Source organism: Centrocercus urophasianus, unplaced genomic scaffold, assembly GCF_019232065.1.
Source record: "Centrocercus urophasianus isolate 14NV4802_14NV808 unplaced genomic scaffold, USGS_Curo_1.0 seq_24, whole genome shotgun sequence".
Taxonomy (NCBI): Eukaryota; Metazoa; Chordata; class Aves; order Galliformes; family Phasianidae; genus Centrocercus; species Centrocercus urophasianus.
Window position 1 is genome coordinate 16,356,854 of NW_024884800.1, and position 10,883 is coordinate 16,367,736.

Below are 10,883 nucleotides of genomic sequence, written 5' to 3' on the forward strand. Positions count from 1 at the left end.
GATACCGCGGTGCCGCGGCCCCGCGCCCCCCCACCGCGGGAGAGGGGGGGGGGGGGGGGCCCCCGGGGCCCGGGCCCGTCCCAACAGCACCAGGGGGGGGGGGGGGCAGCAGAGCCCGTGACGTCACGGGGAAGATGGAACCGCCTTCCCCAGCGGCTGCGCTGGTGGGTCGGGCCGTGAGGCGGGAATGCGGGAGGGCCCGGCGGGGGCGCTTCGGGGCGGGGCTGCGCGCCCGATCTGCGTGAGCGCGGCGGCTCTGGGGGAAACGGGCCTGCGCTGCGTGTGTAACGGAGCTCAAGAGCAAACAGCTTCTGTCTCTGCCGGTGGGGGTGTTAGGTGCGGCCCATCTTCCTCAGCTTCACCCTCACGCTTCATCTGCGGACGGGCTAAGGAGAGCCCGGCCTGCCCGTGCCGCCGTTCCTGTTCCCCTCTCCCTCCGCACTGTGGGCAGTCCCGCCGACTCGGGCGACAGCTCAGAGCTGCCGGAAATCGTGCCAGAGCTACCGGAAGTCGTGCCGGAGCTACCGGAAGTCGTGCCGGATCTACCGGAGGTCTCGCGTAGACTGCGCCTGCGCGCTGGCCTCAGAGCTCCCCGTCCCCCGCCGTCGCCATGCCGAAGGTGGTATCGCGCTCCGTCGTCTGCTCCGACACCCGCGACCGCGAGGAGTACGACGATGGCGAGAAACCGCTGCACGTCTACTACTGCCTGTGCGGGCAGATGGTGCTGGTGCTGGGTGAGCCGGGCGGCCGGGGGCGGCGGGCGGGGCCGGGGGAGGTGCGCGGGGCGGTGCCGCTATCCTGGTGGTCTCCTGCCCGCAGACTGCCAGCTGGAGAAGCTGCCCATGCGGCCGCGGGACCGCGCCCGGGTGATCGACGCCGCCAAGCACGCGCACAAGTTCTGCAATGCCGAGGAGGAGGAGACCGTCTTCCTGCGCAGGTTGGCGCGGAGCGGCCGGGCACGGGGGGACCCGCCGGGGTGGCTCGGCGTGGCCGTGACGTCTCCTGTCTCTCCCGCAGGCCCGAAGGCATAGAGCGGCAGTTCAGGAAGAAGTGTGGCAAGTGAGTGAGTGGTTTCCGTTGGTAACTGTTAGCTGGTCTGCTGACTACAAGAGTCTAGAACCCGGGGTTGCTCACGGCAGGATGGGCTTTTATTTCCAGGTGTGGATTACTGCTTTTCTACCAGCACCAACAGAAGAATGCGCCGGTGACTTTCATTGTCGATGGTGCTGTGGTCAAGTTTGGACAGGGCTTTGGGAAAACCAACATATATACTCAGAAGCAAGAACCTCCCAAAAAGGTAATCCGCTCTAGAAGTTTCTGAAAGGGCTGTCTCCCCTTTTCAGCATGCTGTGAGTGAAATCACATATTAAGGAAGAAAGAAGAATGAAATGGACCTGCGAACCGTAACTCAGTTCTGGGTCTTCTCCCTCTTTGCCTTAAGTTTAGTACTGCAGAGGTTGCTGCATCTGGAAGTCCCAGCACAAAGAAAGCAAAAGAAATTTGGAAATGTGGACTTTGCCTTATTTTGAAGCTTAGTCACCTGAAAGCCTCCATTTGTGAATAGGTCAGATCAGTAATAGGTGTGGCAGTTCTCAAAATTTGGCCTGAAGTGTCAGTGAGTTTGATTCTGATAATCACATCGCTAATTCCAGAAACTGTTGAGGGTGTTTCTTTGCCACCAGCTGAGTTCAGGTGATCTTAGTGACTTGCATGAGAAACCTTAAAAGCCTTGGAGGAGGAAATAACCCATAATCTCAAGACTTTTCCCAAGTTTTAACAAAATGCTTTGCTTCTTATCTAGGTGATGATGACCAAACGGACCAAAGACATGGGCAAGTTCAGCTCTGTTACTGTTTCCACAATCGATGAAGAAGAGGAGGAGATCGAAGCAGTGAGTTTTGTCTGCCCTTGGTGGCAGTCGTGCCAATGCTCAGAGCTGGCATCTCACTGTTTTGATGAGGTGTTGATGTTCAGGGTTTGCTATTGCAAAGCGATGCTGTTTGTGTTTCAGAGGGAGATTGCAGATTCCTATGCACAGAATGCAAAAGTGATTGAGAAACAGCTGGAACGCAAAGGAATGAGCAAAAGAAGGCTACAGGAGTTGGTGAGTGGTTTGTTTTTAGTGATGAACACAAGTCCATTAGAACTGTTAACTTTAACAGACAGGAGAGCTTTTGCAGGGAGATTTGCACAGCCTGTTGTTCAGGGAACACAGACTGGGGGGACCATGCTGAGGCTCAGCCAGTCGGAGCATCTCTAATGCTGTGCTGCCAAGCATGCTGGACAGAGCAGGTCCTTACCTTGAGGTGTCAGGGCAGGCCAACAGCTACCAGCACAAAAGTGTCCTGAAGAATTAGCAGCAAGAACATCACAGCTGATCTTACCTGCTGTGGCAGGAGAGTTGTAGATGGAGGGGAGAAAAGTGTGCAGCTTCCATCTCAGGATGGGGGCCTACAGGACAGCTGGGGAGGGACTTCTTATAAGGGTAGGTTGCAGCAGGGCAAGGGAATGTGGTTTTAAACTGGAAGAGTGTAGATTTAGACTAGATATTAGGAAGAAGTTCTTTACTATGAGAGTAGTGAGACACTGGAAAAGGTTGTCCAGAGGCTGTGGATGCCCCATCCCTGGAAGCATTCAAGGCCAGGCTGGATGGGGCTGTGAGCAGCCTGCTGTCATGGGAGGTGTCCCTGCCTATAATAGCAGGGGGTTGGAAAGAGATGATCTTAAAGGTTCCTTCAAAGCCAAACCAGTCTGTGATTCTATGAAATGGTCACCTGTGCAGTTAGACTTGGACATCTTATGACTTTAAAGGCAGTCCCCTTGTACTGTAGGGGAGGAGGGAGTCAGTAAAGAACTGAGTTACTCTTGTTTCTGGTGTGAGAAGCTTGTGATGTTAGGATAAGAAAGACACAACTCACTGGAGCACTAAAAGGAAATGTTCTGAGATATCATGTCATAATTTTCTTAGGCTGAGTTGGAAGCCAAGAAAGCCAAGATGAAAGGAACACTGATTGATAACCAGTTCAAATGAAGCACTCCACATCTGCTGTGTCTTTGGAGACAAATGAAGCGACCAGAAACTATGCAGGTCTGTCAGCAAAGACAGCATTCAACAAGCTTGGAAGATGACTCTCTCTCCGGTGTAGTTGGTACTCTGCTATGAATTTCAGTACTTGGAACAGCACTAGAAACCTTGTGGAAACTGAATCTCTACACAATGGCAAGCTGTTGCAGCCAGAAAATCTTTGCTGGGTGCCTTTGTGAGTTCAGTGCACTTTTAAGTACTTGTCTTTTCATTTTGATGGTTTTGAAATGTGTAAGAAACCCATAAATGTATTAGACAGGTCAACTGTATAGCAAAATCATTACAGAAGTGAGCTTTGTTCACTGGGATAATTTAAAATGCATCCAAAACATGCAGCATTCTTAGAGGCGTGCCATTTCAGGGCAGGCTGGAATGGCTCAGGAGGTTTGGGGCTACGAGCAGCAGGCAGGCTGTTGCAGGTAACCAGTACATGCTTGGCCATGGCTCTAATTCTTAGCCACTGTTGAACACTGGAAAACTGCAGCTGTATGGAATTACACTGATGGCTATGGGAACATGAAATCCAGCCCTGTTTTATACTGCTGAAAACAAAACCTGCCAGAGTATTACACCTCCCAGGAGTATAAATGTGTTGCTGGAAAGTACTGATGTGACTGCTGATCATTGAAAGCAGAGTTCACTTGCATCTCTGAATTCAGCAGCTGTTGGAATTGTAGAACAAGAAGAAAACTGTTTTCAATACATTGACACTTAGAGACTTGGACAAAGACAATGTTAAGAATCGCTGCATGAAATAACTTGTTTGGGAAACAGGTTTTTTTAATCTTATGTGATGTAATAACAGTGGTCCCTAGCCTGTGTCACTGTTACTTGGGATTAAATGCCATTTAGTGGATCTGAACTAAAATACTTTTCCTGGGGTGTTCTTACTCTCCTGCATATGACAACATGGCAGCTAAGCAATATACAAAATGCTTCCTTTCACACAGTTCTTACGAAAGATTCTTTATAATCAATATAGGTTTTCCATCTGACTTGATAACCTTAAATGGGAAAACTTGGATCTGCTTAGATTAAGGATGCATACCTCTTTCCTTGGGAAGATAGGATGGGAAGGTGAGAAAGAGCTGCTGCAGAGCAGGCAGCCTGGATGAGGGATGTCTGGGTCAGCTCTGGAAGGCAGGGGCCTGCGTGCTGATTTAATGCCAGGTGGGGTAAGCACATATTCAAGTTAACTTGAGCAGTGCTGACCTTATTCAGTGCTGATCTTCAGCTAATCCAAAGTCTATTTCTAGAGCAATCATAAGGTAGTGGATGTGTAATAATTGGGAAGGGGATGAGAGGGTGCAGTCTTACCCAGAACATTGGAGCTGCCCAAGCCCTAAAGAACGTGAAGCTGGTCTCCCTCTGCCAAGGAAATGTTTTTCCAGGATCCAGAGAAAGGGCAGAAGAAAGATTTCATTCTTATACGAAGTGCTGCTGAATTCATCTGCCTGCTCTCTTGGAATTAGGTTTACTTTATGGCTAGCACCTGTATTTTAATGTCTTTATAAATCCAATTTTTTTTTCCGAGTAGGAGCCAGAGATGGACACTAGCTTTGAAATTTGAAAATCAGTGTTGAACAGTGTGAAGTCTTCTGGGATGCAAACTTCACTGTCTGCAGTTGTCATAAACGATGAGGTGTGGCTCTGCTTCGAGACAGTCCAAGAACAAAAGTCCACTGTAGACCAGTGTTATTTGTGCACCTTCCTGCAGAATCACAGGAGCTGACTGCTCGAGTGTGTTGTTGGTTTGGGTACCAACTGTTAACCCTGGGTTCTCCCTAGACCTATAGCTGGGGTGTGAGTTGGATAGGGTTGGGAGTGGAGAACTGCCAGTGGAAGTGGGGCTGCCAAAGCCAGGTAAGCAGCAGGGAAAAAACAGAAAAGAAAAGAAAAGCCACCCTCTCCTAAGAACCTGTTAAATATAGTGGTTTTAAGTCTGGGGTTATGAGTCAGCCAACAGTTCAGTAAAGTTCAGATTTGGGGTTAAGGCCAGGAGTGACGAAACACAGGACTTCAGCCAAAGTGTGAACAGGATCTGCTGGCGGGGCTGGGAAAGTCTGCAATTTGATGAGGCACAAATAAATCCTGGTGACCAGCGGCTCAGCGCAGGTTGTCCAGAGTAGCTATTAATGCTGTCATCGATTTCTCCAGCTGCAAATCTCAGGCCTTAAAGGCAGTGTTAGCAGCACAATAAAAGTACTCTTTCTTTCTCACTTTTAAAATACCAGGCCATGCACATCAGGTGTTTGTTGCCTTTTTGTAATGACAGCTGTGCCTCCCTCATCTCAGGACTCTCACAGACTCAAAAAGAGAACTGAGCATTCTGCCAACCTCACTGACTCTTGGTATTTTTAATGCAGTAGTTGCACAACGTGTGGCTGGAACATCTACAGAACAGAGACTGACACTGTACGTTATTAAACATGCATTTCTGAACGAGTCTAACTCCATCTAGGTCACAACGATTTAAATCAAGCTGAAGTTGCATTTCTAGAGCTAAATGAGCTAAAAGATGTTATCTGACAACAGCAACAGGAAGCAGGGGCTCCTACTTCCTCAATTCCTCAATTCAGAACAAAAAGCACCTTAGCAGACTAAATAGCTGTTCTGTACAGTTTCTTACACCCAAGCAGTAAGCAGCAGTGTTGAGATCAGACAAAGGATGGATTTTGTGCTCCCGCAAAAGCTAGCCTTAGTTTTTATGTCTGTGTAAATACAGGTAGGTAACAGTGGTTTGTTTTGGTGGTGGTTGTTATTGTTTAGCTGAGCTTTTCTGTAAGAACTTGTCTGGATGTGGAGGTACTGCAAGGCAGCATGTGAATTAAAAATGGAGGAGCAAATCTGTTCTAAAAGTAATGTCACAGGTGGCCAATTTCAACACTGATGTGTTTCATGGGTTTGTCTAGTCCAATTTCCAAGAGCCTTAGGAGCAACATGGTCTGAGTTGCCGTGTTGGAACAGTTCTGCGTGAAGTAATGCTGCCTTATTCCTTATAATGTGTGAAATAAAACCCCACAGTTTGTAAGCACTGAGCAGAGGCAGTAACCAGAATTGCTGGTGTTAATTGCAGCTGTACCCGGGAGCCAGGTCCCCTGCCACCACCCTGCATGCTGGGGTGCCAGGCAGCACTCGAGCTTGCTGGCATTTTAAAACTGCGCACGTTGCTGGGTTTGAGCAGCAGCAGCAGTGCCCACTGTGGGCATGCAGGGGTGGTGCACGCCAAGTGGGTGCTAAACATGGGCAGTACCCTTCAGCATCCCCCACAGGAGGTAAAAGAGTAACTGGGGAGCCCAGCAAGCTGCAGTGAGTGCTATTCAGCCCAGAGGCAGCCCCAGGGGCAGCTATGGGACTGGGCACCACACAAAGCTCAGCCTCAGAGCCTGAAGGAGGCAAATTGTTCTGGAGCTATTAAAGTTTGCCTTGGGCTGTGTGGTAGCCAGTACACAGCTTGCTATGACTCCCTGGACTGTTGCAATGGATATTTATAAATGCACTCTACCTTTTTGGGGTGACATGGTGAGTGGCTGTGTAACAGTGCTGGCAGATCAGCCTAAGCCCAGCTACATTCAGCTTCTGACATTGTTATCTGAGACCCGTTGGGCTGCACTGGCAACCTCCAGCCCACTTGTGGCAGCCATCCCATCACCGAGGCCAGCCCTACCACTATGTCACCAGGGCCTGGCCGCTGCTGTGCATACCAAACCTGATTTGCTCACCATCTCTGCCCACAGGACACTACCTTTGGGTGGATGCCGCGGTATTGATTTTCTCTGTGTGACCTAAAGCCACCTCTTCCCCTGCTCCTGTGACCCTTCTCCCTGCCCAGGACAAGCCACACGCTGAGCTGCTGCCAGCCCTCTGCGCCATGCAGCACCTGCCCCAGCTGCTAGCAAATATTTACCACCACCCTGTGGGCAGCCTGCCTGTGTCAACAGCTCATCAGTCAGGATTTACAGCTGCCTGCAGGGGCTGAGAGGAAAGCAGCCTTGCAGGAGCTCAGCCACCACGAGCCACCAGCAAAGGAGAAGCAGAACAATATTTCTCACAGGAAAACATTGCTTATAAAGAGGATCCTGCAAGAACAAGGATCTTGGCCCTCCTGTGACATGCTCCCGTGGGCAGCAGAAGCAGGGCCTGGCTTCCAGCCCACCTGCTGCCACCAGGAAAGGAAATGTTCCAAAAGATCCAGGGGGCTCAGCAACACAGAGCAATAACCTCAGCGAGCCCTTTGTTAATTAGCAAGGTGCTCCCCAGCTTGGCTGCCTGGTGGCCACTTCGGAAGACGCAGCCCACCATGGCTCACATGAAAGCTCAGCCTGTTTCCACCTCAGGAGCTCAAGGACAGCTGGAAAGCAGCAGGCGAGGCTCTTGCAGACCTGCATCTCCACTGGCACACAGAGCCCTGCACCAACCAGTGCCACCGTCCTCGCACCCCAGCAGCACCCCACACACCCATTCACGCTGACCCAACCATGCTGGCTGTGAGCAGCTCGTGCTGCACTTGTGCTCAGCAGCCCCAGTTCTATTTCAGCAACAAAAACTACTGCCCTTTGCCACACAAGTCTGTTTACCTGCCTCAGACAGTGGCTGAGATCCGTTTTGATGATTGGGATCAACCGCTTCAAGCAGGTCTGAGCAGCCAGAGGAGCAAAGAGCAGAGGCAGCATAGTCAGCCCAGTGCAGCCTCCACACTGAGCTGACAGCTGTGTTCTGGTGGCTTGCAGTACCCAAGGAGTCTGGACAAAAGCCAAGCCACACACATTCCCGAGTCTCACTGCGTTTTCCCCAAATTGCCCCATCAGTACGAAGGAATTTCCACCAAACTTGAGACTAGGAGAAGCTTAGCTTGATGGTAAGCAGGCAGTGGGCCTGCAGAGCTATCTCCCACCCGGGCAGGCCCAGCAGGTGCACAGGCATCATCTTCAACCCAGCAGCACAACACCTCCATGCAAGGACAAGTCTAGCCGGGGGCTTTGAAGAAAGAACAGCAATTACCCACACTTATTTTCTCTGGCTGGGTTTTAGCATGTTCAAGTAGGGAGTTCAGTTTCTAAGCTAGAACACACGATGCTGGCTCTGCTTTTCCAGACTGCTGTGGATACTCCTTAATACATTCCTCTGGTCTCCCAGATGTTTAGTCCAATTGGGACAGTTGGTGCTTCGCAGGAAAAGGTTCTGGCACTTGGCATTTTGAAAAAGAGCTTTCATCATCCCCAAGTGGCAGACAGCCCCAAGGCAGGTCTGGTGGCACAAAGCTAGTGCGTGCCCCTTAGTTACTACCAGCACTCACTGCTGACCTCCTCCAAGAAGGAAACACTTTCTCAGCAGGCTGCACTGCATTCATGTACTGCAGCCCACAGCAGTGCATCATGCAGGGAGGGCTTCATCTTCCCCTTCCACAATCACTGCACAGAGAGCCCCGGCCCCTCACATTGCAGCTGCTACGAGAACAACCACAAGACGAGTAAAGCTGGCGTCAGATTTTTATTTCTTCGTACTCTTTAAACAGGAGTGACTGAAATAGAAACCACGTTTGAGTCCCAGCAGTGGGAATGATTTGATAAAGATGGGGCAGGAGGTTGTCCCTACCCCATGCCAACCTGTATAAATATCATCCGTTACTGTTAGTAACTAGACAGTTTTCATACAAGTCCATGAATGGTCATAGATAACATTACAACATGCCAGTTCAAAACAAGAAATAACTTATGTGTACTTCTTAATTTCGTCATACAGAACTAAGACAAAAGCACCACCCATTCCTCGGAGCACATTCGACCAGGCACCTTTGAAAAACGCCTTGGAGCCCTCGTCCCGGGCGATCTTCCGCCAGCAGTCAATAGTGCCAGAGTACATTATGTCAGCTGTGGGAACAGACACTGTTAGACACCTGGTGCCTATGACCCCCAAAATCCAGATCAGAACCAACCTAACATATCTGGCAGTTTTACAACCTCAAGCACCCATTTCTTGGCTTACTTTTAGAGGATGAGATTACCCTGTGGTCTCATCCACAAGGTCTGTGTTACCCTCAGGAGAGGCTGGATGGACCAGTTTGAGCAGAAAGCAGCTAATATTTTCTAGACACCAACACTTCCAGACCCAAAAGCTATTGCACAGTCAGCCAGGCTGTGCCTGCACTGAGGGACATCCCTTCTTAGCCCAGAGACATGAGTTTGCTTGCACCCTCGGGCAAGTTCTGCCATTCCTACCTACTGAACACACCCAACTTGCGTGTTCCCCTTACAGGGATGCCACAGGCTCCAATCTGTTTGCCCCCTACCTGACATCTCTGTGAGCTGCAGGATTCGAGGGGACTGCAGAAGCAGAAGGCGGCATTTAAAGGCCCTGATGAAAGGCAGCACACTCCTGCCCCCAGCTCAGACCTGCTGCCACATCTTGATTCAGGGATGCCCACCAGCTCCTAACACATGGAGGGAAGGAGCGACTTACTTCCTTTACGGCCGGACTGCATCATCATGCGGCGCCGAACTGTATCAAAGGGATAGGAGATCAAACCGGCGACCGCAGTGACCGTCTGAGCAATCATCCAGCTGACCACGATGTGGGTGTTCTTTGGGTCAGGAAGCATTCCTGCAGGAGAGAGGTTCTGTTGAGAGCAGCGGGCGAGCCGGCAGCACGCAAAGTGCAGGATGTGGGCCGGCACCTCCACGGGAGCGCCGTGCCACCCCACCTACCCTTCGCGGTGTCGTAGATGCCGAAGTAGGCGGCTCTGTAGATGATGATGCCCTGGACAGACACGTTGAAGCCCTGGTACAGACCCCTGAGGCCATCCGAGCGGAAGATTTTCACCAGGCAGTCACCGAGGCCGCTGAACTCGCGGTCGGCCCCGGCTTTGCCCACGTCGGCTGCCAGGCGGGTTCTGGCGAAGTCGAGGGGATACACGAAGCAGAGCGAGGTAGCGCCGGCAGCGCCGCCGGACGCCAGGTTCCCGGCGAAGTACCGCCAGAACTGGGTGCGTTTGTCCACGCCGCCCAGGAAGATCTGCTTGTACTTGTCCTTGAAGGCGAAGTTGAGCGCTTGGGTGGGGAAGTACCGGATCACGTTGGCCAGGTTGCCGCGCCAGAAGGAGAGGACGCCCTGCTCGCGCGGGATGCGCACCACGCAGTCGATGATGCCCTTGTACTGCTTGTCGGCGGCGATCTGCTTGCTCGCGTGCTGCACCTGCGAGGCCCGCAGCGCCGTCAGCGCCGCTCCGCGCGCCCGTCCGCCCCCCCACCGCCCCCCTCTCCTTGCGGCGACCTTGGAACGCCAGCCGCCCCCGTCCCGCCGCTCACCTGCAGCAGCAGCTTCACCCGCTCGATGGGGGCGACGGCGGTCTTAGAGATGGCGGCCGCCACCCCCCCGGCGAGGAAATCCTTGAGGAAGGACACGGCCGCGTCGGCCATGGCGGGAGGCGGCGAGGCGAGGCCGGGCGGAAGGAGAGGGGAGGCGACGCTGCGGCAGCGAGGCGGGCGCGGGGCCGAAATGGCCGCCTTATATAGGGGCGGCGGCGGACACGTGGGCGGGGGCGCGCCACGGCAACGCGCCGCCGCGTTCCACCCGCCCATTGGCTGCGGGAAGGGGCGGGGCCGCCGCAGCGGGGCGGGGCTTCGGGCCGCCGAGCGGCGCAGGGGGGCGGGAGACGGGCCGGGAGCCCGCGAAAAGGCCGGGCCCGACGGCGACGGTCGCGGGCTGAGAGCCGTCCTCCGTGAGCTCCCGCCGCGTCAACGGCCGCGGCGCTGCTCCGCGTCACTCGGCCTCGGGCACGGCGGCGGGCCGGCAGGCAGAC

The 10,883-nt window shown here is 52.9% G+C and overlaps 2 protein-coding genes across 2 annotated transcripts; one reads left to right on the forward strand and one right to left on the reverse strand.

Annotated features, from left to right (window-relative positions):
- Positions 1-281: 281 nt before the first annotated feature.
- STEEP1 (STING1 ER exit protein 1) lies at positions 282-3,953 on the forward strand. The gene is made up of 7 exons (XM_042825458.1): positions 282-734; positions 820-937; positions 1,018-1,059; positions 1,159-1,297; positions 1,802-1,891; positions 2,012-2,104; positions 2,969-3,953. Exons 1-7 carry the CDS (start codon positions 611-613, stop codon positions 3,029-3,031), a joined length of 669 nt encoding a protein of 222 aa, XP_042681392.1. The 5' UTR covers positions 282-610; the 3' UTR covers positions 3,032-3,953.
- A 4,609-nt stretch (positions 3,954-8,562) lies between these two features.
- SLC25A5 (solute carrier family 25 member 5) lies at positions 8,563-10,537 on the reverse strand. Its single transcript, XM_042825122.1, has 4 exons — positions 10,390-10,537; positions 9,790-10,276; positions 9,545-9,685; positions 8,563-8,955 (listed from the first exon to the last, which is right to left on the reverse strand). The coding sequence occupies exons 1-4, from the start codon at positions 10,498-10,500 to the stop codon at positions 8,798-8,800; spliced, it is 897 nt and encodes a 298-aa protein (XP_042681056.1). The 5' UTR covers positions 10,501-10,537; the 3' UTR covers positions 8,563-8,797.
- Positions 10,538-10,883: the final 346 nt, after the last annotated feature.

Excerpts from the sequence above, each read along its gene's own strand:
- STEEP1 (XM_042825458.1), top strand. The coding sequence starts at position 611 with ATGCCGAAGGTGGTATCGCGCTCCGTCGTCTGCTCCGACACCCGCGAC. Across the intron at positions 1,060-1,158 it reads TTCAGGAAGAAGTGTGGCAA|GTGTGGATTACTGCTTTTCT; the intron begins GTGAGTGAGTGG and ends TTTTATTTCCAG. Across the intron at positions 2,105-2,968 it reads AAAGAAGGCTACAGGAGTTG|GCTGAGTTGGAAGCCAAGAA; the intron begins GTGAGTGGTTTG and ends TAATTTTCTTAG.
- SLC25A5 (XM_042825122.1), bottom strand. The coding sequence starts at position 10,500 with ATGGCCGACGCGGCCGTGTCCTTCCTCAAGGATTTCCTCGCCGGGGGG. Across the intron at positions 10,277-10,389 it reads GGGTGAAGCTGCTGCTGCAG|GTGCAGCACGCGAGCAAGCA; the intron begins GTGAGCGGCGGG and ends CGGGCCTCGCAG. Across the intron at positions 9,686-9,789 it reads CATCTACGACACCGCGAAGG|GAATGCTTCCTGACCCAAAG; the intron begins GTAGGTGGGGTG and ends TCTCTCCTGCAG.